Source organism: Lolium perenne, chromosome 4, assembly GCF_019359855.2.
Source record: "Lolium perenne isolate Kyuss_39 chromosome 4, Kyuss_2.0, whole genome shotgun sequence".
NCBI lineage: Eukaryota > Viridiplantae > Streptophyta > Magnoliopsida > Poales > Poaceae > Lolium > Lolium perenne.
The window spans coordinates 193,059,171-193,084,237 of record NC_067247.2 but is presented as its reverse complement, the minus strand read 5'-3'; the positions used below and the strand labels follow the sequence as shown (position 1 = coordinate 193,084,237).

The 25,067-nt window shown below is 41.2% G+C and overlaps 4 protein-coding genes across 6 annotated transcripts; 2 read left to right on the top strand and 2 right to left on the bottom strand.

The window, feature by feature from the left end:
- The first annotated feature begins 151 nt into the window (after window positions 1-151).
- LOC127295314 (proteasome subunit alpha type-5) lies at window positions 152-4,421 on the top strand. The gene is made up of 9 exons (XM_051325247.2): window positions 152-311; window positions 451-532; window positions 726-806; window positions 1,608-1,721; window positions 1,804-1,905; window positions 2,488-2,546; window positions 3,388-3,490; window positions 3,936-4,001; window positions 4,086-4,421. Exons 1-9 carry the CDS (start codon window positions 298-300, stop codon window positions 4,176-4,178), a joined length of 714 nt encoding a protein of 237 aa, XP_051181207.1. The 5' UTR covers window positions 152-297; the 3' UTR covers window positions 4,179-4,421.
- A 4,292-nt stretch (window positions 4,422-8,713) lies between these two features.
- Window positions 8,714-12,109, top strand: LOC127295315 (uncharacterized). The gene is made up of 4 exons (XM_051325248.2): window positions 8,714-8,892; window positions 10,156-10,232; window positions 11,360-11,447; window positions 11,517-12,109. Exons 1-4 carry the CDS (start codon window positions 8,809-8,811, stop codon window positions 11,895-11,897), a joined length of 630 nt encoding a protein of 209 aa, XP_051181208.1. The 5' UTR covers window positions 8,714-8,808; the 3' UTR covers window positions 11,898-12,109.
- A 941-nt stretch (window positions 12,110-13,050) lies between these two features.
- LOC127295317 (DNA-directed RNA polymerase I subunit rpa49) lies at window positions 13,051-16,212 on the bottom strand. The gene is made up of 4 exons (XM_051325252.2): window positions 15,727-16,212; window positions 15,060-15,206; window positions 14,245-14,553; window positions 13,051-13,707 (listed from the first exon to the last, which is right to left on the bottom strand). The coding sequence occupies exons 1-4, from the start codon at window positions 16,144-16,146 to the stop codon at window positions 13,273-13,275; spliced, it is 1,311 nt and encodes a 436-aa protein (XP_051181212.1). The 5' UTR covers window positions 16,147-16,212; the 3' UTR covers window positions 13,051-13,272.
- Window positions 16,213-16,399: 187 nt separating this feature from the next.
- Window positions 16,400-24,246, bottom strand: LOC127295316 (uncharacterized). 3 transcript variants are annotated; one of them, XM_051325250.1, is made up of 12 exons: window positions 24,027-24,246; window positions 20,574-23,870; window positions 19,754-20,310; window positions 19,599-19,672; window positions 19,118-19,202; window positions 18,828-18,914; window positions 18,137-18,209; window positions 17,662-17,705; window positions 17,418-17,546; window positions 17,151-17,255; window positions 16,919-17,065; window positions 16,400-16,833 (listed from the first exon to the last, which is right to left on the bottom strand). In XM_051325250.1, the coding sequence occupies exons 2-11, from the start codon at window positions 23,473-23,475 to the stop codon at window positions 17,015-17,017; spliced, it is 4,107 nt and encodes a 1,368-aa protein (XP_051181210.1). In that variant the 5' UTR covers window positions 23,476-23,870; window positions 24,027-24,246; the 3' UTR covers window positions 16,400-16,833; window positions 16,919-17,014. The 3 variants fall into 3 exon arrangements, with proteins under 3 accessions (XP_051181210.1, XP_051181209.1, XP_051181211.1); XM_051325249.1 differs by having other exon boundaries at window positions 20,574-24,246; XM_051325251.1 differs by having other exon boundaries at window positions 16,949-17,065; window positions 20,574-24,246.
- Between the last annotated feature and the right edge of the window lie 821 nt (window positions 24,247-25,067).

The window sequence follows — 25,067 nt, the reverse complement described above, 5'->3', positions numbered from 1 at the left end:
AATTTCAATGGAACCAGGGGTTTCACCCCTTTTTATGTAAAAAAAACATAATGGGCCAGAACGGGCCAGAACTAGCTCAGGCCCAGCTAGGACTGTCCGGGTAAGCCCAAAGTGGGGCCAGCGTGAGGGACCCACTCCGTTCCCAACACTCGCCGCCGTCTCGTCTCTACTTCGTCCCCAAGAAGAAGGCACCAGCAGGAGCACAAAGCCCTTCCACGATTTCGATTTCGAGCGAAGAAACAGAGAGAAAGAAGGCTCCGTTCCTGCTTCGATCCCGCTTCCACCGCCGGCGACGAGATGTTTCTCACGAGGTTAATCGATTCCATCCTCCTGGACTTTCGTTTTTTTGCTATATTGTTTCGTCTACATCGATTCGATCTGTCGCGGTGATGGGCGGCGATGACGGGTTGCTGATCTTGGTGGGTTTTTTCCCTGTGTGTGTGTGTGCAGGACGGAGTACGACCGCGGGGTGAACACCTTCTCCCCGGAGGGGCGGCTGTTCCAGGTCGAGTACGCCATTGAGGCCATCAAGGTGAGATTCCGCGTTGGGCTAGATTTGTGGGGTTTGGGGAGCGGGGCAGTTCTTTGGTCGTAAATCTGAGCCAGACGGAGGATTTGTTGAGGACTTAGGGTGGGATTGTTGGATCTCTGGTTTCTGTGTTGCCAGATTTAGCTCAGATTTCTGCGCAACGTAGCTGTATGTAACCTCCTGTTACGTCTTGCAGTTGGGCTCGACCGCCATCGGGTTGAAGACTAAGGAGGGTGTTGTCCTGGCTGTCGAGAAACGTGTCACCTCACCGCTGCTCGTAAGTGCATCATATTCACTTGCTAATGTTTTGTGCCAGAGAAATAATTGCTCAGTTGTATGCCGTGCATTTGGATATTTAGTCGCAAACCTTGCCGACTGAACTTATTCACCATGCATTTCCTTTTGTATGGATGACCTTTTGTACCGATGACATGAATGCTACTGGTGCTACTCCATAGTTTTCTGATTTATTTTCCACAAAAACAAAATCGTGTTCTAAGTTTCAACTGGCAACGAGATGTGGATTACCCAGATTTATGCAAATTGTTATACCCCAAAGATATATTCTGCCAAATATTGAAAAGTCTGCAATCAATTGAAATTCATTCACGGGCACTTGTACAAATACTATACTACCGGAGAAATTTACAAGTACATAGCTGTTTGTTCTCTAAATAAATAAAACTGTCTGCTCTTTTATCTTCATAATTTACCAGCAAGGCTCACTGGACATATCACTGTGTGTGATGTGTTATATACTGTGTCCCCCTTTGTCAGAGAAGTATCTTTTTTGTTTCTTGTTTGCATAATTGGATGGCATGCAAAAGTAACACTGCATTCTTTTCCCCATAACTCAGTTGTTTTTATTGATATGAAGCTACATGATACTCATGTGTAGTAGTAAAAGCTAACTGCCCGGTACTGACTGAACTTGATGTTACCTGTTATTCCTTAAGATTGTAGTTGGCACGATTCAGCTTTTTGTTTCTATGTTATCGGTTGCTTTTCCTGTCAAAAGATGTTACAGGTTGTACCATGCACAAACTGACTTAAAGTTATCTTTGCTATTATTATACAGGAACCAAGCAGTGTGGAGAAAATCATGGAAATTGATGAGCATGTAGGCTGTGCCATGAGTGGCCTTATTGCTGATGCTAGAACACTGGTTGAGCATGCTCGTGTTGAGACCCAGGTACACATTGGTTATTATTTATATGCAATTCATACCCTTTGTCTGTTTACTACTTAACTCAACTTCGTATGTTCACAAACAGAATCATAGGTTCTCATATGGGGAGCCAATGACAGTAGAATCTACCACGCAAGCTATCTGCGACTTGGCTTTGCGCTTTGGCGAAGGTGAAGAAGAGTCGATGGTGAGACTCTGTTACTCTTATTCTATTAATGCAATGACAACAAGTCGTGCACACCTGAAGACCATGGGAAACACAATTAGCAGCAGAACCCTTCTTTCTTCTTGTTTCGTCTCTTTTTAAAATTAATTAATACCGTATCACACTCTTTGATGGTGGCATGCTTCCTTACGGTATCTTTAGCTACTGCGCACTCTTGGTTGCATGCTTCCTGTACAGTAGTTCAGCTATGGTGGAAATTTAACATCCAGAGAAGCTGTGTGTGCTGTAATTAACCTAATATCCATGTGAGTTGACATGGCTATTAAAATTTATGAATGATGAGTTTATGAATCTAGACCAATCCAGGCTGCACTTAGTTTGGTTCGTTGGTCATTATATCTTCTAACGGCAATGGGTGCCTTTTTAGTTACTTTGTCAAGGCGTGTGTACTTGCAAAACAAAACACCCTCACTAGTCAAAGCAATTTTGTTAATGTTGAGTGTTGACTACAAATTACTTTTGTTGTATACTCATTGTTCCTGTATTCTACCCACCTACCAATATTGTAGAATAGGGTTCTGATGTACTTGTTTTTTTATGCAGTCACGACCTTTCGGAGTCTCTCTCCTTATTGCTGGTCATGATGAAAACGGACCCAGCTTGTAAGTATTGAGTCTGTTTGACTTGGCTATTTGGGTTGTTAACGTTTATTTGAATAGTAATCAATTCCCAGTGTACCCTCTTTTGTTTAAAACAGTTGTGTACTTATGGTACCATGCTGCATATGCTTTTCTTTGCTTTTTTGTTTCCTTTTTCTGCGCTGTCATGTTAATTGCAATCCCTGACCCCTCAGTGCTGCCAGAATATCTCTGCTGTGTTGATACAGTACCATATTACCATTTATTTCCAGTTCTGTGAACTATATCCTGTATTGTTTGAAAATGAGGTTCACCAAGTTGTTCTAATGGCCATATGTGTAATCGGTTTTCATCCTGTTTACTCAATTAAAGTTGATGTGATAAATATCATATTTTTAACTGTTCAGCTTTTAATATAAGCTAGTTGCTTTGCCTTTCAAAATTCAAGTTGTTTTACACCCTCTAAGATGACATGATATTCACTTAGTATAATTGAGAGTTCATATTTGAAAATCTGGCACTATCAACGAGTGTTGTCCAAAAAGTTGCATCGTGGTTTTATATGTTACATTAGTCCATCACTCCATCTGTATATGTCCATGTATTTTTTTTCCTATAAGAAAAGGAACTGTATCCCTGCTTCCTGATAAGGCATAAGTATTATGTCTTTCATCTTAGCTGAGGTTGTTTATTAGTGCATATGCTGTCAAGGTGATGCACTTGAAACATCCCTATTTGTATGGCATTTCCATATGTCTAAGTTGTTAGGTGAGCATCGTGTAACTACTTGTAATGATCAGTTCAGAAAGCCAACTGAACTTTGCTGCTTCTTAATAACTCATGGATCAATTCTTGTGTATTGCAGGTACTACACAGACCCATCTGGGACCTTCTGGCAATGCAACGCCAAGGCAATTGGATCAGGTTCTGAAGGAGCTGATAGCTCACTACAAGAGCAGTACAACAAGGTACTATATACTATGCTGAATAGGAGATATACCATAAGTTGGGTGCATTTATACAAACTACTTTGGATCGAGCAGCAAAAACATAAAAAGGCTCCCAATTATCTTGAAGAAAATATATGCATGGCAAGACTGTATCCAAATTTGATGTGACAGTCTTGCAGATGCATTGACCTATTGCATCAAAGCCAGTTACTTGGTCTTTAAGGGCCGTCACACCAATTGAACTACAGCATTTTTTTTTTGTTGGTTTGGGTTGCTCATCAAGCATATCGCTCGATAATTGAACTACAGCTTAGAAATCTTAACTTTGCTGTCTACATAGAAATACATACCGAAATCTGGTTGACCTATTTAACAGGCCTGCTTCCTGTTATCAAAATGGATGCATACAGAATTTTAATAGAATTGCTTCAAAGAATAATGAGGATTTGACATCTGGATGCAGGAACTGACCATTGCTGAGGCAGAGACCATTGCTCTTTCTATCCTGAAGCAGGTTATGGAAGAAAAGGTACGGTATCTCAAGCCACTTCATTTTCCTCATTTTCTTGGCTCAACTCACATATGTCTGAGCTTGTAACCTCGTTCATAATAGGTGACCCCAAACAACGTTGACATAGCAAAGGTGTCCCCCAGCTACCACCTCTACACCCCTGCAGAGGTCGAAGCGGTCATTGCGCGGTTGTGAAGCATTTGCCACTTTGTGAAACAGTCTCTTGCTATTCCCATGAACCCTAAAGCACGATGAACTGTTGATGTGGGTTTTCTGCCTATTCCTGTCATAATTATCGTTCTTTAAGAATTATTAGTGCCTGCATCTGATTTCTGATCTCCCAGTCCAGACTCTTTTTTTCTGTTTCCAGTAGCATTAAGACATTGTACCACCAAAACGAGTTACACATATTTTTCAAACAGGCGCAGTCTGAACTTATTTCCGCGTACCATTGGTTGGGCCGTGCGGCCACTCTGATTCTTCTGACGTGGTCGGCCCTGCCGATGCGTGTGGTCAAAGCTAAGACCAGTCTTGTACTCTTGTTTGAGATTTAACTGGTGTGGTGTCAATGCATCTTTTACTCCGTACAACTTAATCGCGGAAAAGCTTATTGTACACTTGCAGAAAGACCGCTCATTTACATGCAATGCAATGCTGCAATCCAAATTAAACCAAACTCCAAAGGTTACTTCGAGAGATGACTAATATCTTTAGGACAGAGCGTCTTAATGGCAGCTCCAAGTGCTGTTTCCTGAAGTTCTTTTGACGGGGAAATCGTCTGGTGGAGAAGAACCCCAAGGAGTCGATTGCAATCTATGTTTGTTGTTCAGGGTTCTTTTTGTAAAACTCAAGGATTGGAGCTACATTTTCTGTTCTTTTGAGGGTCCTTGTGTAACATGTAATCCCACTGGTGAGTTAATGAAACTTCGGGGTCATTCGAAACCCTTCCCCTATTAAAAAAAAGTGCCCCACCTAAATGAAGAAAAGTGGTGAGTTTGCGTTAAAACGGACGTGTAGAGGCCAAACCTCCAGCCCAACGGTTCAACGCATAGTGACCACCGTGTCTGCACCGACTCATTCGCTTGTAAACTCGTGACGAGTATCAACCTACCGGCGGGTTGGCTTCTCAACTCGCGGCGGGTATCGGTGCCTCTTGTGCCGCGGGAGCGACGCGACAAGATCCATCGCTGCTGGTTCATCCTCCTGCCGGATCTACGTGACGATCTGGCCTTCGCGATAAACACCTTCAACTAGCACACCTTTAGGTCCTAGGATTTCGACCTGTTGTGGCGTGCATGCTACCTTGGCGATGTCGAATAGATCAGTATGCCGAGTAGGAGGGCGGAGACGATGATGACAGCGACAATGACAACGATCTCTTCGACAACGGCAGGGGAGGGGGGCGCTATGCCGGTCGGCGTGAACCCAGAGGTTCAACCACCGGACCTGACGGAGGACGAGGCCATGGAAATAGCCAGAGCTATCTCGACGAGTTCGCCAGGTGGCACAACCTTGGCGTCCAGCTGCGGGAGCCCGCCCTGGCTCAGGGTAGGCCGGTGACACCTCCAGTCACCCCTACGCGTAGCCGAGCATGCGCCACCACCTCCTCTCGTGCCTATGCCGCCATTGCCACAGCCGGCTTTGTACTGGCCCTGGCCGTTGGCACCTATGGTCTTTGTCGGCTTCATTGTTCCATGGCGCAAACCCTAGCTAGCGTTTTAATTTTAATTTTTTGGCACTAGGTAAATTCAAGGTTTAAAATAGCGTGCTAAATGAAATAGCGTCGGTCTCCTTCAAATGCTATGGACGCTATATCGTGCTAATTGCATGCTATATTTCAAATAACGTTTTGAAAAAATATCAAATGTAGTATAAAAATAAAGGATTTCGCTAAAAAGTTTGGATATTTTGTCCAAAATTACTGAATCATACATACATAGCCACATACAACAAATAGATCTCGAATTTTTTAGAAGGCTAACATCAGTATTCCATAAGGCAACAACATAGTATAAATTATTTATTAAGAATCATAAGCATTAGCAATATTAAGTTCTAATCTGGAAGAGGAACCAACATATTGCAGTCCATCATCACGAAAATGTGAAAGTAACTTTGCTTCAAAAAATAGCGCGCTAACGCTATGAAGTTTTAGCACGATATATCATGTTATTTCACAAATAGCGCCATAGCGAGTGAAATTACTAAAATTTAGCGTAGACCCTCCAAATATGCTATTGCGTGGTATTAACGGAGAAATAGCGCGCTATTTTAAACCTTGGGTAAATTACTTCCTATTAATAATTATTGTTATTGAAAAATAGGTCGGGCTGCTCGGCAGACCCCAAATATTATTTTCATGTTGAAGATCCAATCCAAATGAATATAAACAGACACGAAATGCGTTGGGCAGGTGAAGGTGCGCCCGAAGTTTTAGGTACTCCTACATGATTGGATTTTTTTTTTTGCGAAACACAATACAATCAAAGACACTCATACATACGCGTACACTCACCCATATGAACGTACACACGCACACCCTACTCCTATGAGCATCTCCAAGAGACTGCGTCAAAGAACTAATCCGGTGGAAACGTCGCCTCCCACTGAGAATATTTCGCGTTTATGAGTCAAATCTGGGACAGGGATTGACACTATCCTCCTAACCATCAAACCACAAGTTGGTTCTACTCATGATTGGATTGAACACTATCTTGTGGTGTGCATATTTTAGACTAAATCAATTAGAATTTGTCATTAAAAAAATCGAATAAAAGTCGGAAAAAGGTAAAGAAAACGTGCCTCAACTTCCACGCATTCTCCTGGATCTCGCATACGTACGCGTGCTCCTTCTCCCAAGCAGTTTCTGTTGCTCGCTGCAGCTAGCACGCCACGGCCAGTGCTTTTGGCCACTCGACAGTCCACCACTGAACCGCACAACAGGATCGGAATAGTAACAACTGACTTGGTATATCTCCTTTTCGAAAAGACAAATTTGCCCATAACTTCACATGCAAGCCTCGTCACCTCCGAAAGTGGATCTAGAATGTGATCATGCTGATTCCAAGAACTAATGGCATGGTATAAACGCGTCCATTGACATCAGCGCAAAATTAAAATGATTTGCTTGAAAGAGGTTGACCTAGCTCGAGTGAGCGTGCGCGGCTAAATGTAGAGTCTCACCATCTAACTCTAAATATTCTTGATTGAATTTGAGCGCATGTTTTGTTTTGTAGAGTGGATTTTAATCTTTTTTTTATACCATAATCATGTATTTTGTGACATCTATTAGGCAGTCTAGTGAAAATGCATCTAGAGTATGCCATGTAAGAAACTTTGGACTATCTTCCTTCGATATGCGTCCAGGAAAAGTGTGAGGTGATGGTCGAGGTTCGATAATATTAAGAGGACCGTGAGAGTGGAAGGCCATACTAGATCGTCGATGACACCTTGAAGCTTTACACATTGTTATCACGCCACATCAACCTGACATGCTGGTACTGCCTAACAAAACGTGAAAAATGCTTAAATGGTGTTAGCCCGAGTTAAATAGTAGGCTATCACTAATCATGGTTCATATCTAAGAAACTTCCAAGCCGGCTTAACATCAGGGGATGGCTTATCTAACATCGATAATGGTGTGGAAATTGAGGCAATAGCTAGTGGCTGTGGAGGCCCTATGGATGTGAAGATTGCATTGTGTCTTGTCCCGTTGACACCTTTTTGGTTTCAATGTGCTCTTTGGCTGTGCGATGCCAACTCACTTTCGCTAGATTCCTCATCTACCTGGCCATAGCTAGGGAGTTGATTCATCCATTGATGCGGACATTACTAGCCCATTAAAGGATGATGTGTCATGAAAACCTATTACAAATAAATGATGAGTTTAAGGTGGTGCCAATAGTTATGTGTTTGCATCTAATGTCTATGTCTTTGATTCTAGAGGTTATGAATTTGAGTCAAAGTTGGAGTCCAAGTCTCATATGGTTGTTTCCCACCGCCTCTGTCCCATATGGGAGGTGCGATCAAATTAGGGGAGTTCAAATTTTAGGTTAAATAGTTTTGAATCATCATGAGGATGTCTCTGGGGAATTGGTGACTATCTACTATATCAAATTTTGTGTGAAGGTTCTTCTGTTACTAATTGGTGGCGGAGCCAATAGGGTGGAAGAGTTGGGCCTAAGATTTGGCCCAACCCATATGTCATCTATTGAAAATAAGAAATAGAAGGAAAAAAATTCCCAACGCAATTTATGCGAGCCACACCCTAGCAGAATGGGTTGGATTGGCCGTATCAAGGATTGTTGTGTTGTGGCATGAGGCATATGCTAATCATTAGTATGTTGCTTGTCAGTTACATCTTTTTCGGTGTGATATCCATCTACATCAACGTGCTGCTTACAAGATTGGTGTTTCACTACCTTTAGGTTGTGTGTATGGCTCGCATGAGTGGAAAATTATTTCCTCTGATTATCATGAAAGATTGGGCCAAATTCAAGTCGCCCCCTAAAATCGTGAGGGGTTTGCATTTCAGAACCTTAGGGCTTATTTGGTTCATATGATAGAAAAAGTGGAGGAAAAATAAAGAATTGCTATGGCTTATCCTAATTACATGTTCCTCTTTTCGAGAGAATTTGCCATCTTTCTTATGGCAAGGGCAAATTAGTAAAACCAGCATCCTCCTTTCCTTTTCCTTCCGTTGGCTGAGTTGTGAAACCCAAACCCCGCTCCGGGCTTAACGACCTGGAAAAAGGAGTAAAGCGTGAGAGAAGAAGAAAGCTACGCCCGCCCCACCGAATCCAACAACCCAGAAGAACAAGCAGCGATGCAGCAGGCCATGTCCATGCCCCCGGGGCCGGCCGGCGCCGTGCCCCCGCCGGCCAGCATCACCACCGAGCAGATCCAAAAGGTTCGATCCGCCCCGCCCCGTCCCCTCTCCTTCCTGCTAGGGTTACGAACACGCTTCCCTCGGCGCCCAAATACTTTGTGATCTTTTCCTGTCTGTTTACAGAACTATCCGGCCTCTTACGGTTAGGTGATCACAGGGTAGTAGATTTCTCCCTTGGATGCGCTGATTAATGTACTATAAGTTGTTGTCAGTCTATGCAACAAGGCATTAGAAGAAGAAATATATGTATGAGGAAAAGGGGATTGGGAATAGGCATATCACATAGTAGTATTAATAAGAGGGTTCGGGATAGAGATACATGGTGTTGGGAGAGTTGTGGTTGCTTTCCAGTACGAATATCATTATCTGGCAGAGGCCACTGGCAATCACAACAGCTGAATCTTGCCGTTGCCAACTCAGTGTGCACACGCCAACGCTTGACGGCCATCGCAATCCCATGCCGCACGATACGCCTCACCGATCGTGCTCTATGGTTCTACTGCAGACTGCTATGTTCATCATCCTCGCACGGTCCATCATCGTCCACCGATGCGTGGCCAGCAGCCGTGCAACACTACTGTCGGACCATGTCCCCGCTGCCACATAATGCCTCTTGCTAGCAGGTGTTCAGTGACTGGTATTATCCATTGACAGTCGCCAACCACCGCACGATGTGGCTTTCTAGCCTTTCCTCCGGAGGCCAGCTGCCATATGATTCCACTCATCAGCCATTGACCCCTGCCATATGATACTTTTAATCCACAAGCATGGGGCTGGTAATTTTTTTTTTATCAAAATGCATTTTAGCTGAATGAGTGATGCTGTTTTATTAAATGAAAAGACTCCAATTGTAAACTGCCATATGCTGTGAAATTGAAGTTACAGATATTTCTGTAATGGCCCTCTTCGAGTCAGTTACAAACTGGACCTCATACCCCTATCGTCTATGCATATCCAGGATTATGAACTCGTCATTGTTACATGTGCACAGTATGAAATCATCCATTCAACGATCAATATCTATTTATACACATTCCTATCCAAAAGACTGAAATCAAATCAAGCGTCCATTTCATGAATCCCTACTATGTTGGAGCGATGAAAGGAAGAATACACGGGACAAGGATCCTCTGGGAATCAAATTTCTTGTATGATTCCTACACGAGGGTGAATCAGAAGAGATAAAATCAATGATTTAAGACTATACACAAGCCTAGCGGTGTAGTGTGGCCATAATCATTAAATTGGATTAGTGATTTACTAACATTGACTTACTTTTTGCAGTATTTGGATGAAAACAAGCAACTTATTTTGGCCATCCTGGAGAATCAGAACCTAGGAAAGTTGGCTGAATGTGCTCAGTAAGTAGCTTGCTAAATTGTTCTTTTAAGGTTTTACTTCTTGCCAGTACTACATGAAATGTTTGCTGTTGGTTTCGTGTTGATTGGCCTTTTTTATCTCATTTTATGTAAATATAACCTTAAACTGCATGTCCATAGTATTTAACAGATGGGTTTAATATGGGTGGAGGCTGATTATGCTTTCATGAAATTAAAGCATTCACCTTTGTCCATTGGATTATGCAAGCCTATGAGTTTTCCGATGATGATGCCACCAGTTTTTTTATTATTGAAGTTGTGTGTATGACATTCTAAATCCCCCTCTGTCTTTTGTATCCAAGAAATGGCTGATAATAAAAGGTAGCAGTAGATCACAGATATAGTATATGATCTACCTTACATAATGCTCAGATTTGGAAACAATGTCTTATTGTCTTTTAGCAGCATCGTTATAGTATTATTTTGTTCATCTGGACTGCCTTTCCTTGGGTATGGTATTGATCAGTAATTATTTTTATTTACGAAGTTCGTGCTATTGATAGTGTACGTCTTGGTTATTTTTTTTTTCTTTTTTAAATATATAATTTTAGTAATCAGTCTGCATGACTTCGTGTCTTTACCTTTTCTTTATGTTGGTGAGATTTTGGCTGACATGCAACATGATGCCATCAAGTCAAACTTTTATGGGCCAATTGAATGCGTAAGCCTCTATATGTTTAGAGGATTTAGAAGATGCAATCTGAAATTCGAGATTAACAATATACAACAAAATTGTATCTATTTCTGTGTCTGAAATAATATTGTTCCGAGTATTATGATAAAAAAAAACTCCAGAAACACTATCTTGATATTTGTAAAATCAGACTACTGCCGATGACTTCACAATTTACAATGTTAAAAACTTCAGATAGGTAGGTTAGTTCAACTGTTGGGCTATCTGAAGTGCTTGTCCATTGGCTAAATACCTCATATTGCCTTGCTAGTTTCGGTTGTCAGTTGAGAGGGATACATGACAAGCTTCTTACTTTCTGGTGCACAAGAACCAGTATTTGTGTTCATAATGCCTGAATAAATGCTTCCTTTATTGTAAATGTATTTTTAGTATTGCTAACGCATTTAATAATAGTGTTTATGCTCTGGATCTTTAGGTATCAAGCTCAACTTCAAAAGAATCTCTTGTATCTTGCTGCCATCGCTGATGCCCAGCCACCACAGAACCCTGCAAGTCGCCCCCAGGTTAGGTTGTTCCAGACACCACCATAAGACCCTCTGCTACATTTACTCAGTTATCATTTCTGCGTACAGATGGGGCAGCAGCCTGGTGCTATGCCAGGTACTGGGCATTACATGTCGCAAGTACCAATGTTCCCTCCAAGAACCCCTTTAACCCCACAGCAGATGCAAGAGCAGCAGCACCAGCAGCTTCAGCAGCAGCAGGCACAAGCTCTTGCTTTCCCGGGCCAGATGGTCATGAGACCAGGCATTGTCAATGGCATGCAGCCTATGCAAGGTAACCCAGCCCGCGCCGGTGACCTCCAGCCAGCAGCACCTGGCCCAGCAGATGGCCGAGGAAGCAAGCAGGACACAGCAGCGGCTGAGGCCAGCTCGGAACCTTCTGGCACCGAGAGCCACAAGAGCGGAGGAGCAGATAATGAGGTTGGCGGTGATGTAGCAGAACAATCCTAAGCTGTTAGTGTTAGGCTAATAATGATGCCATGATGTATACTAAGAAAGCAAGCCCCTCTGCTCCTGGATGACAACAGAACTGCACTGCAGAAGACTCGTTTTAATTGTCGTTTAGGACAAGCTTTAGATTAATGATGTAATCTGTTCGAGAATGTTACGCTAAATTGTTGTAACCCTTGTGGAATAGTTTGGCAGCATATTGTTCCAGATGATTTCTCCTTCTGTTTACTCACTAATATGATGTTTATGACGATTGAGTGTGCTTGGACAAATGTAGTGTGGCGTATATCATTGTAACTTGAATTTGCTGAAGTATTGAAGTTTTTTTTTTTGCTATGATAGAATGATGGTTAGTGTAATAATAATGGTATAATGGAAGGAGAAGCCTCCTTTGTTCACATAGTCTAGATTTGTGATGTAATATGAAATCTATGGGGTATCAGTCAGATAGTTCATCCAAAATAAATCCCAAGATGCTAAAAAAAAAGTAGCACCAAAATTAGATTGCAAAACATAAGTAATATGGCCATCTCTGGTAATCATTTTGGTTCACCGAGATAATTTTTATCTATAAATTGTTGTAAACATGATGGAATAGTTTGTTAGCATTTAGATGATTTTTCTTCTGTTTACCGACCAATATGATGCTTAGTACTACCTCCGTTTCAAGGAATAAGGCGCACGCGTATTCCAAGATGAACTTTGACCATAAAAATTGAGCAAAAAAATCTTGATTATATTATATGTAATTAGTATCGTTAGATTCGTATTGAAAAGAACTTTTCAATGATATTAATTTCATACAAACAATGTTTATCTATTTGAAGTAATTTTTGGTCAAACAAAAAAACACATAAAAAGAGGACGTCTTATTCCTTGAAACGGAGGTAGTACTTCTTGAAAAAAGTGAAATCATTGTAACTTGAATTTGTGAAGCATCCAGTTTGAAGTTGCGCTGTACTTAGTAATACATTAATGGTCAGTGTAAATTGGGTCAGTTTGAGGTTGCAAGTATTGCTATGTCTGTTGGTGTAAATATGCTTTCTTTTATTCAAGTAATTATTAACACGATATCTAGTCTGTATCATGCTAGATTATATAGATGATCCGGAAGTTGCAGCGAGATGCTAAACGAAAAGTTAGCATAAAAAAATTCTGACAAGGAAGCAAATAGCTACCAATACATAAGTAATAAAAAGTTCATCTATGGTAATAATTCCCAAGCAACAACAGAAAACAAAAATACAGAGTATATTGCAAAATCTGAGCCAAGAACACGACACACTTCAACGGTGGCAATGCGCTTCGTCAAACCATATCTTAAAACAGCCTTTCCAATCACAGCCATATCCAACAGAAACCTTCTCACAGACGATTAACGTTGTTGCCGTCTTCTCTTTGTGACTTCTGATGGGAACTTGATGGGGGCTGGAAGAGTCATTACAGATGGTTTAAAAGAAACTGCCACAGACTTGCATCCCAGCTGGTCATAGTATGGTTTAAGCATCCCGTGGGTCATTTTCAAGTCCGCACATATATCCTTCGTCTCAGATCTGAAGTCATCCGCAAAAAGTGTGAGCACTAAAATGTAATTGATCAGAAGCTCCTGCTTCTCTGATGACAAGGCAGAAGACCCCGGCTCAATGAACATCAGCAACAGCATACGGTGCACAGCCTCTGGGATCATTGGTCCATGGGTAGCCTGCTCATTTTCCTTTCTCTTGTGCTTGGACGAGTTGTTCCGCGCCAACAAAGTCAGTAGATGCGTGATGTAGGACAATATCCATGCAAGCCTCTGCTGATCTTCACCCTACAAAATAAATACACACATGCTACTGATTTTAGATCACATGGAATAATAAGTGAAGCAACTCTAGAAAAGCACCTTGTAAACTGAATTGCATATAATATTGAGCAGACAGTTGTTTTCCACCATTTTGGCAGCATAACTCTATGTAATAGATATCTAAAGGGAATAACATGGAATGCAGGAACACTGTAGTTGGCATCACAACAGTCTAGCAATATGTGCCATCCAAATAAGAAAAGCAAGAATGTGTGCATCGCATCACACATACACTGCCTAAGGAGCAAGGATCTTTCCTAGACAGATCTATTGCAGAAAAACTTATCTTAAATGTCCACAAGATCGGAGCCAAATAACAGCATACATCCACTTACATGACGAGATAATAATATCAGATTTTTTAATTCATTGTTCATGTTGTCTAGAATAAAAAAAATCTTGTTTCAATAAGCTGGATATGAGCACGTTGTAGATGAAACAAAATGAAACCTTGCCAGCAACAGATAACATGAAAGTCTTCAAAAAATGATCAGTATGTACCTGAAGCTCATTTAACCTATTCACACGATTTGAGACAAAACTCCCATAGCCTTTTGAAGCAAATTCTCCGGATTTAAAGTGTCCCACAATATCCAAAAGGTGCATTCGTATATTCTTAGGAATGATCTCATCAAAAAGGTATGCCTTTTCAGATGTATCTGCAGCAGGATTGTAAGGTGGAATGTTCCGAACATCCATTGATGCCTGACTGTCAGTGGCATCTGAGGTGATCCTGGACTCTCCAAGGTCAAGGTCTTGATAAGCAGAAGGATCTTCCCTTTGTTCTTTCAATGACCTCCACCTTTCATCCTGCAAGGAATACATACTTATCTTCAATTGAACTGAACCATGTCTGTATCCAAAACTGAAGTGCTAAGTATGTCAGATCACTCTTAAGATGGGAGAAAGGAGAATAAAAAGTAGTCCTGTAACATCACAAAAATGACTGAACTAACTAAAATGTTGGGGTTCGCATGTAAGGAGTCTGTAGAAGCATATTTTAACTTTGGGTCACTGATAACAGTTATGCATAAACAAGAAAATATGTTATTGTTACACTAAAAAAAGAGAGGAAAATCCAAGTTTATCTAGATGCGCAAGGAAATTGTAGCAAAAAGCATACTAGCTTCATGACAGTTCATATTATCCTTGATTTCAACAAGGAAAGCATAACGAAGACCCTCTTCATTCATGTGCATTATGCTCTACTGTGTTTACAAACTTCAGAGTTCAAGTTTACAAGATGAAATAAATTTTTTACAGAAAAGCCAAATATAGTTGACAGCAAGATAGTAGAGCAAGTAACACAAACATACCTTAGCCCTATCATTCTTGGTCCCAAAAGCAAGGGTAAGTTCTCTTCTGTCAAATTCAGTATCTGCTTTGGATGAACCTGCTTCTAGAGCTGACTGCTGCGAATGGGCCGGTTGCTGCACTTCGAAGTGTGGCTCTAGCCTCAGAATCTGTTAGAAAATACAAACACTCAGAAGAGCACTAACTATCATTCAATCACAAATGTTAAATGTTATCCGAAATTCCGTACTACTAAATCGATTTCGGCTACTTGCAAGTGTAACAACACTATAATGGTCATACTTAGAAAGAAAGGTCTCTTTCAACATTCCAGGGACCATCTCGCCAACAACAGGAACTACGAACTGGCACATCTGCTGTGATAAAATCCTACACTATGCTAGTGATGTTTAAGCATCACCCAGTTGCAGCAGCATTTTTTTAAAAAAATTAAGGAGGTAAATCAGTACACCAATTGCAGGCTTGTGCGCTTCCAATGCCCCCAAAGGGAAATGCTAATAACATACCACATCTCATGTTCCTTTGAGAAAGTATGTTAGTTGTTACACAAGAGTTCAGTTTGCTAGAATTGCTTAATTATTATTATGTGAACATACCATTTCACGACAACCAAGACCAATCTGTAGAATTGTTTAAACAAAATGAGAACCATTCGACCGAGACGCTCACCTTGTTGGAGGCTATGGGGACGATCCTGAGAGTGCCGGAGGCCTTGTCGAGGACGCCGAGGGCGTAGCCGCAGAGCTGCGGCGCCGCTGCCTCGCCGGCGTAGCTCCGGCCGACGAAATCGGGGCCTTTACCAGGGGCGCTGACGACGAGCTCGACGCGGTTATGGTGCTTCTCGTGGCGGAAGAGCCGCGCGCTTGGGGGCTCTTGGGCTGCTAGGGGGTCGTAGCCCGTGGGGAAGTAGCCAACGACGGGGGCGGGGGCGGCGGCGCCGGCGAAGGAGGCGTCTACAGTGACGTCGACGGGGTCGGAAGAGGCGCCTACAGCTTCTTCGATTGCCCTGCGCTTCTTGGAGTGCTTCTTCTTCTTCTTGGAGGAGGAGGAGGGGGCAGGGGACGCGCCTAGGGTTTGGTGGCTCGCCATTGGGGCGGCTCTAGGGTTTTTGGTGCTCGTCAATGGCCTGGCCTAGGGTTTTGTCACTCTCCTTAAGATGATTGGGAATTTTACGCGCAAGTCCTCCAAATTATTATATTTTTTAGGGAGGGCTCTTAAGTTGTGTTGAGCAGTTGATTGCTCAGGATTGTATTTTTCTTTTTCTTTTTTGAGAAAGCTCAGGATTGTGAACTCTATTCGGAGCTCTCTCAGAAATTCCCTCTTCCAGCACAAAACAAGTAACTACACAAAAAGGCACCCAACTTATAGTTCTAAAAATAATAATACAGTATCAATATTTGAACTTTTTCTTCTACAGTACATAAATTACATTGGTATACAAGTAAATAAGGAAGAAGAAATGAAGTCTCAAGAAAACTGGCATGACCTGTAGAGCAGTAACATATCTCCCAGATTGCCTCCCTCCATTCCACTTCAAGATCATGGAGGGGGTGACCTGCCCAGTATCCATTTTCAATGCTATGATGTCTGATGGACTACAAGCAGATTTTGAACAGTTACACAGAAATTCTGCCACCACGTTGGTAAGTATAGACTGTAAGTTGCCTATTACTATAATCTTTTTTTTGACGCGCCTATTACTATAATCCTATATACACCATCAATCTTCCAAGATTCATATCAGGAGCATTCACGCATCGCCAACCAACATTCGGCCTGGGGAAACAAACAGATGAAGAGTGAGTCAAAAATATGAGCCCATGCAAGAAACTAGCCGGGTAACAAGGTATGTGGAAAATACTTCAGTGCGCTATCTCTCGCCATGTCTTGCCTTCTTATGAACATTGCTGTTGCCCCATAGAACTAGCACGCTCTTGTGCCAAGACTGCACTTGTCCTCAAATATCAGGCAGTGGCATTTTCCAGTAATTCCAGGTATTGAAGTCCTCCTGAAATAAATAAGATCTCACTGTCAGGTCAAGGTACTTCGACTGACGGACAAACACTGCACACGAATTAGAAAACACGACAAACCTGCTCAGGTGGTGATGATATGGGAGGGAACATCCGATTGACAAGAGCATGCAGGGACATGTATGACTTGGTAGTATTAATCCGGCGATTCACTGCAACTTCACCCTGCACCAAAGAAAGTTATAAGAGCTTTTCCTACAGAAATGCCATTCGTGTCCAATCGCAAGCATGCCTTCACTGGCTGGACTACAATGCAAAAATGCAGATACAGAAGCTTTGTTCGACTGGAGTGACGCAGTGATTTTTGTCTTTCAAAAATCTTTTTACCTTGGGGTTTATTATGAAGATCTTGCCCATAGGAATCCCAACCTTGAGGTAGCTAAGCTCATCTGTATCTCTATTCCCAAATCCAGCATAGAAAGGATGCGAGTCGGGAGGAAACAGTGCTTTGATAGCCTGCTTGGAACAGTTGATCAATACATAATTATATTTTCCAAGAGTACAAAAATAATTCAAGATTTTTTTTTCCTTCTTGATTTTGTGCGTGTGCCAAGAAGTACTAGTTACTCACCCCTAGGCATGAGATCTTGAATTCATGAGGAGCTCTTCTGATAACTGCAACACAATGTCAAGAAACAACATCAGAGTTTCTAAATTAGAGCTAACATAAAGAAGCATTCATCATGGTGCTAGTAAGAAGGGGGCGTGAGTTTCTTATCCAACACTTGGTCTCTTAACGTTGGTATTTTTTTTCGACATTCAAACGTGGGGTTTTAGTACCTTTTCACTTTGGCACAGATCAAATTAAGTAGAGCAGCATAGTAGTTCAGCCTCTGGACTCGTCAATTCGAGTCTCAAACTTTAGATGTTGAAGTTAGTTGATCGAACGATTCAAGTCAGCATGTCAGCTGTTTGTTAAATTTTGTACTGGCCTCATCTCCGAGCATCACCACGCGTGGATGTAGCCAATTTGCCCACTTTTGGCCAATTAGCATACAAGAAAAAACAGGGCTATAGAAATTTAAAGGGCAGTGCTCACTGCTCACCTTCTCTGTACAGAGATGGAAAGAGGCCATCAGGAGATATCACAACAGGGCCATCGGGAAGTGCTTTTCCATCCTGATATCCATATTGACATGTGGTTAGAATAAGATAGATGAACACTTGGCACTCTTTATAAGATTATTTCCATATGAACAGCACTCACACACATCTGAACTTCATATAGTAAATTTGGTGTTCAGGGGAAATCTAATTCGGCTCGCAGGTGCATATGAACCAATTGTGTGAAAACACGTTTCAAAATGTTAAGAAATTCTGACATAAAATTCCGCATATACATATAGACATTATATATTCATACACAAGTTTTCTTGGAAAATGAAATTTTCTTGTGTCCCATGTAAAGAAAACAAATATTTATGCTCCAACATGACTATTCACGAGACATGTTTTGTCTTTTTTACACAGGCCACATAAAATATTCTTTTTACCCAAAAATTTGTGTGCTAGCATAGAATGTTGGGGTGTACACTCGAAATTTTATTTCGGAATTTTCTGGCATTTTTGAAATTTGTTTTTAATGCATTTTTCATAATAGGTTCATATGCACCTATGAGCCAAAACACCACCTCCGGTATTCATCATAAGAAATCTATCACCACTCGTATATGCTTAGGTTACAAACAGATGAGCAAAGGACGAGATAACTTATTAATGAACCACTGTACACAGTACCTGCTTTAGGTTGAAAAGAAACTGCCTTGTCAGGTGGGCCTGTGAAATAGAGCGTGCACTTAGAAAAAGCAGCTGATATCCATTTTCCTGTGGAATGCCATAAGAACACACAGTTTTAGAAGTTAGGGTCAGCTTGCTGCAAAACTCCACACAGGAAAAAAGGCAATTCTTCAGGCATTTGGAGAATCTTCACTAGTTAGAGAGAAGATGATAATAAATCTATTGCCGCTGTCTTGAGCTAGATCTGAAAACGAAATTTAGCAGTTATGTCTTGATGTACAGTTGCATACCTTTATTGCAGAAAATAAATGAGCAACTCCATTCTGAGACCAATCAACACCAACCATTGGCATGAACTGGCCAAGAACATCAGACCTGCATTTATAGTAAAGCTACATATAATTATACATTTTAGAATAAAAGAACTTCCATAGGTGGCATAGATAAAATGCCCCTAGTGTCTTGTGATTATGAATTGTTTAGAATACAAAACGTTTACTTTTTTTTGTCCCTCTTATAAGTAGATAGGACAAGTTCCATCAACCAAAAAACGGATGTTCGTTTTTCAAAGTCTTTCCACTTATCTATCATTTTTCATTATCAAACAATTGTCATTTAAAAGCTGAAAAACTAATTAGATGTTAATCGAATCAAATGGAGTACTTTATTATTACAGAGCTGAACGCCACTGGCTAACTGCTATTCCCGGCGATCAGGAGACAAAATTTAAGTTAAATAAAAGTATAAATGAAACTGGATTGCCCAACTTACTTGGTAATAGTTCCATCAACATCTGATATGACAATGTGTGTATTCCATTTCCATAAATATATGTTAGCATCTACCTGTTCAAAAGGGCAGGGAGGATGAGAAACTGCAGTCTGCATTAGCAAATTAAGTGCAATGACGGAAGAATGGAAACAAACCTGCTGTATCCCAAGCATAGCAGTTGAGAAGGTAAATGTCACCACGTTCCTGCCCTCTCTAAGATCAAGAGATGAGAGCTCCTCAGATGTGGGGGTGAGAGATGGCACTTTTCTCTCCATCCTCTTTTCCCTGAGTTTATTTATGTCTCCATCCAACTCTTTAACAGGAATGGATAAGGTACTCTCCACAGTGCTCTCACAAACTGGCTCACGTACTGGCTGGATAGTGTTCATAGTCGTTGTTTTCCTGACACTAAATGGCCAGAGTCTCCAGCTGCCACCTTGTGTCACACTGGGTTCAACTCGCTCCACCTTTATCATACCTTGGTGTTCAAAGACTTGTTCCTCGCTGAAAGAAACCATACCCAGTACTACAGGTGAAGCTACATCCCAGGGGAAGTAACGACCAGAAATCCTAACAACTAGCTTGCTGTTGCTTATCAATGACTGCTTCATGGCACGGAACTTCTCTAAGGTTATCTTCTCAGCATCAAAGGCTCTGCATGCAGCATCTGCTCCCATGCCTTCAGATAGCAAGTGCCTGCATAGGGATAATTCTACAAAAATGACACAGCTAGAGATCATTACATTGACACTGACAATACTGCAGGCAACCAACAGAAGTAGAAATAAAGATAGATAACGAATCCATTGAATTTGATATATGTATGTCTACAAAATTCACTACACATACTGCACAAACAGAACTATTAATTAGATTTCATTTCACAAAAAAAACAACATTTAATCTGCAGAATGAATATCGTAAAAGCATTATAGTGCACAGAAGTAGTAGCTTATATTGGTAAAATAAACTCACCCACAAAAGGGCTGAATGAATCGACTTTCAGGTCATCAGAGTTCTTGTCGTCAGGCACTGGATTGTTCATAAGCTCAGCCGAGCCACTATTTTCTTTTGACTCACTGGTGCCTTCTAGTTCCTGCTCTGGAAAGCTAGAAACCTTACCATTCACTGGAGCAACCGGGCTACTCTCACTATTGCACAGAGAGCAACTTACTTGAAAACTATCAGAACATACAAGATCTTGTATGTGAGAACGGAGATTTGGTAGAGATTTAGCCTCTAGATTATTATCACCTAGATGCAACTCACTTCCAGGAATAGGAATAAGGCTAGTCTGAGGCCTTGACAAATCATAATGGTTTTCTGGTTTAATTTCAAGATCGATGTCATTCCCTCCCTCTACATCTACATTGCAATCAGATTCATCATGTACACCTGCGCCTGATGCTTTATTAGCTACTACATCATCCAGAGTCTTTCCATCAGCAAAACTTATAGTGTCACTAAACTGAAACTGAATTTCGTCTAAAAGCTCACAGGACGATACAATTGCTTCTTCTTTGTCCCTTGGGTCATCACACACATGACCAGCAACTCCACTTGTGGAACCAGGAATGCTCCTGTTATCTTCCAGTTTGGTGTTTTTTGCTTTTACTTTGCTCAAACTGGAAAATTCAGAAATAATTGGTGAAATTTCAATTTCTAATTTATTAGAGCAAACAGTTGTTTCCTCAACAAGCTTTGATGGTGACACAACTGTTTCTGATCTGTCCCTTGGGTCATCGGACATAGGCCTGATTGCACCTCCACTTGCAGAACTAGATCTGCTTACATCATCTTCCAGTTCAGTGGTTTTTGCTTCGACTACGCTCAAACTGGAAGAATCCGAAATAATTGGTGAAATTTCAACTTCTAATCTATTAGGACAAACAGTTGTCTTCTCTACAAGCTCTGATAGTGACTCAACTGCTTCTGCTTCGTCACTTGGCTCCTCAGGCACAGGCCCAATTTGAACTCCACTTGCAGAACTAGATCCGTTCTCATCATAATCCAGTTTGGCATTTTCCGTGTTGACTTTGCTCAAACTGGAACAAAAAATAACTGGTGAAACTTCATCTTCCACTTTATTAGGGAAGTTAGATATTTGAGCAATGCACTCTCTGCTCACGCCTTCCATTTCTGATGTCTGAATGAGCGAAACATCATGTTCACCATAGCATGTTTTAGTTTCCAAGGTCCAATCCTTTGTTACGTCGTCAGGATCATTTTCATGCACATAACTCAGCATATCTATACCACTGGAAGAAGCATCAGGAAATATCAGATCATTCTGACAAGCTAAATCATGAGCTGAGCAGGTACTACGATCATCTGCAACAGTGTCCACACAAATATCCATGTGGTCATGCACAAGAATATCCACAGAAATACTCTTGTCAGAAATATTAGCTTGAGAGGTTTGGGAACTAAGGTTCTCAAAAACAGAAACTTCTGGAACATCCAAGTTACATATGTCTTCTTTATTGCTGGAATCAACGTGATATGCCAGTGACCTTTCCTCAGCATCTGTCTCTTCTAATTTTTCGCTGGAGACTCTGGAGCATTCAGACTGTAGCCCATCAGTCAATGAGATACCTTTAGCATCATGAACTTTATCAGTCAAAATACTGGGCACATCATAGGAACTCTCCACAGTCTCCAGACTACTGATACTGACCACTTTCTCTTGGCATGCATCATGACAACAATCAATCGATAAACCATCATGCTTTTCACTTGAAAATAATATGGTGCTATAAGTTGGCGAATTTGTTTGAGTAAATTTTTGGCTGACACCATCGGAACCAACAGCTACAAACTGTGAAATCACCTCATTCTTACCATCAGTAATGTTTGTTTCAATTGCACGAATTTCGAAAATGCCATGGGAAAGGACCTCCTCCGTATTCATTGCCCTTACTGTAACATCTTCAAAGTTACCTTGCAACTCACCTTGAGTATCAACAGGACCATTTATACTCTTCCCTGCATCCATATCATTTGGAAGAGATTCTGTTCCTGGTGAGTCTACAGTAGAGATTATCCCATCAGTGAAATCACCTGTCTTATGTGTGCAAATTGCAATAACCTCCTCATTGACACTAATGCTTTGTGCACAGTACTCTTTTTCATCTCCTGAACTCTTCTTTCCTCCATGTGGATTACCAACAGTGCTGTCCACATTGTCACAATTAGAATCCATAGCTTTGTAATGATCAAAATTACAATCTGGAAATACCATTTTTGTGGTTTCCACCTGATTATCCTTGCCAGCATCTGTCAGATGACTACTGGAAGGTTCATGATTAGAACAACGAGCTTCTGAACCACGTGATGTCGACCAATTTGTATCAAGGAGTTCGGCAGCAATCTCTGCGCGTTCTAATGAGCCCACCCTATCCACAGCATGGGCATTGTCCTTAATTGATTTCCGTCCAAACATCCGCTCAAGTATGGTGCTCCGTCTTGTGAGTACCTTCCCTTCCCCAGCACTAGTTTCCATGGTTGAGATATCACAAGAAGTACTCTTTGACTTCCTTAACTGAGTATCCTGCATCGGCACCACCCGTTCATCTCCCAAAGATGAAGAAGGCACAATAAAGTCCCCTTCTGCAATGTTTGATTCTGCATCCCTGAGGAAATGAGCCTGACCATTGCTATCCAGGTACATGTTAAAGCCGGCTTCAACGCCATTCACAGCAATTTTGACCACCTTCTCCCTTGTCTTGAGAACCCCCTGGAACTTGCCAAACCTCACATACCATGGCGAGCTCTTGAAGCTTCCATCCTGCTGCTGCACGACCACTATGTCAACCGCACCACCAAATGGGTGAAATGGGGCGGCGACACTATACAAGACCTTTCCAACGGCGTACATTTTGCCCACAATCTATGAGCTTTTGCACGGCACAGATCATCAAACCATGAAACACTGGAACCTTTAGCATGGGATTTCCTTGCGACTTCGACCATCCATCTCAAAGGTCAATATTTTTATTATGCCCCAGCTCATTCACAATCATGAGAAACATTCAAGAATATGCAGAAAAATCCTAAACCGTATTGCTTTTTTGACGAACAAACCGTATTGCTTTCGCCTCAGAACTCCAACTAATCCGAAGAAATCAAGAACCGCGCAATCCCCAATCAGAATCTGCGCCAACCCAGCAAGCTAATGGGCGGATAAAATCAAAGAAACCTCCAGGGCAGGATCGGGAACCGACACCGCCCAAAAATACCTCCGATTTCCTGCCCAAATTAGACGAACGCCACCTGAAGAGATCAACACTCTTGGGTAATCTCAACCCAAGCAACAACAAAATACCCAAGAAACAACAAATCAAGCCCACAAATCAGAGCTCGAAAAGAAAGGATCTGCCCACGATCCAAGCAAAAACTAAGAGACCAAGGAGGCTCGATACAACTCACTCGGATTTGTGTATCAAGGATGTCTGATTAGCGAGGTTCGCTGGAAGAAATTCGTGCGGGCGGACGATAGTATATTCGGGGATCAAATAATGCCGGGGAAGGGATAATTCCACCCTTCACCGGCATAGAATTGTGTATCCAGATGACGATACCAGTTATAACTTATTGCTTCTTGATTCGGTCCTTCTTTCACTTACTTTTTACCCTTTGCTGTTTTGGCAATTTGCACCGTCTTACTTGCCACATGTTGTGCAAAAGGCCAGAGTTAGTTTCTTTTTCTTTTATAGGCGCAAGGTAACGGGAGTGGTGTTTTGGAAGATGGGAGCATATGCTCACTCTATTTTAAAATGTATTTTACACATATTTTGAATTTTAAAAAATTGAAACAAAAAATTCGCATGTAAATCTTCTCGTGCTACACGCTTACAAAATTGTTTCATAAAAAGTCGACTTATCATGTGATGTGTGTAAAAAGATAAAACTCAGTGCTAAAAATAATGCTTTTCATAAGATAAGTTTTCTCTTTTTCATATAGACCACAAAAAATATTGGTTTTTCGTGAAACTTGACGAACGAACATATATTATGAAGATGTACATATTTAATTTTTTGTTAATTTTTTTTGACATTTCGAAATATGCTTTTTTGGTAGAGGGTGCATACACACCCGGGAGCCGAATTGAATTCCCGCAAGGTAACTAAGTACTACCTCCATTACGGAAAATAAGGCTATAATTTTTTTCTAAAGTTAAATAATGTAAAGTTTGACTAAGTTTACAAAAAACAATTATCATATTTTATAGATATACTACAAAAATATATTTAATTATGTATCTAATAAGATTGATTTGACATTGCTAAGCTTGATCATTTTTTATAAAATTTTAGCCAAACATTTTACGGTTTACTTTTAATAACATTTATATTTTTTCCACACAAATACACGTTTTTGCTCCGTCTTTCTCGGGCGACTAGGGTTTCCCTGTGCCGCCACGGGTAAACGGGAGTAGGATGGTTTCTCGGCCAATTCTGCGGCCGGAG

What these genes read in the sequence shown, in the direction of transcription:
- LOC127295315 (XM_051325248.2), top strand. Translation starts at nt 8,809, where the DNA reads ATGCAGCAGGCCATGTCCATGCCCCCGGGGCCGGCCGGCGCCGTGCCC. An exon ending in AAGTTGGCTGAATGTGCTCA is followed by an intron (nt 10,233 to 11,359) that starts GTAAGTAGCTTG and finishes CTGGATCTTTAG; the next exon opens with GTATCAAGCTCAACTTCAAA. An exon ending in ACCCTGCAAGTCGCCCCCAG is followed by an intron (nt 11,448 to 11,516) that starts GTTAGGTTGTTC and finishes TTCTGCGTACAG; the next exon opens with ATGGGGCAGCAGCCTGGTGC.
- LOC127295316 (XM_051325249.1), bottom strand. Translation starts at nt 23,475, where the DNA reads ATGTACGCCGTTGGAAAGGTCTTGTATAGTGTCGCCGCCCCATTTCAC. An exon ending in CTATGCTTGGGATACAGCAG is followed by an intron (nt 19,673 to 19,753) that starts GTTTGTTTCCAT and finishes CCTTTTGAACAG; the next exon opens with GTAGATGCTAACATATATTT. An exon ending in TCCATCTCTGTACAGAGAAG is followed by an intron (nt 17,706 to 18,136) that starts GTGAGCAGTGAG and finishes ATTGTGTTGCAG; the next exon opens with TTATCAGAAGAGCTCCTCAT.
- LOC127295317 (XM_051325252.2), bottom strand. Translation starts at nt 16,146, where the DNA reads ATGGCGAGCCACCAAACCCTAGGCGCGTCCCCTGCCCCCTCCTCCTCC. An exon ending in TCCCCATAGCCTCCAACAAG is followed by an intron (nt 15,207 to 15,726) that starts GTGAGCGTCTCG and finishes ATTTTCTAACAG; the next exon opens with ATTCTGAGGCTAGAGCCACA. An exon ending in ATAGGTTAAATGAGCTTCAG is followed by an intron (nt 13,708 to 14,244) that starts GTACATACTGAT and finishes TTTATTTTGTAG; the next exon opens with GGTGAAGATCAGCAGAGGCT.
- LOC127295314 (XM_051325247.2), top strand. An exon ending in TACAAGAGCAGTACAACAAG is followed by an intron (nt 3,491 to 3,935) that starts GTACTATATACT and finishes ATCTGGATGCAG; the next exon opens with GAACTGACCATTGCTGAGGC. An exon ending in AGCAGGTTATGGAAGAAAAG is followed by an intron (nt 4,002 to 4,085) that starts GTACGGTATCTC and finishes CGTTCATAATAG; the next exon opens with GTGACCCCAAACAACGTTGA.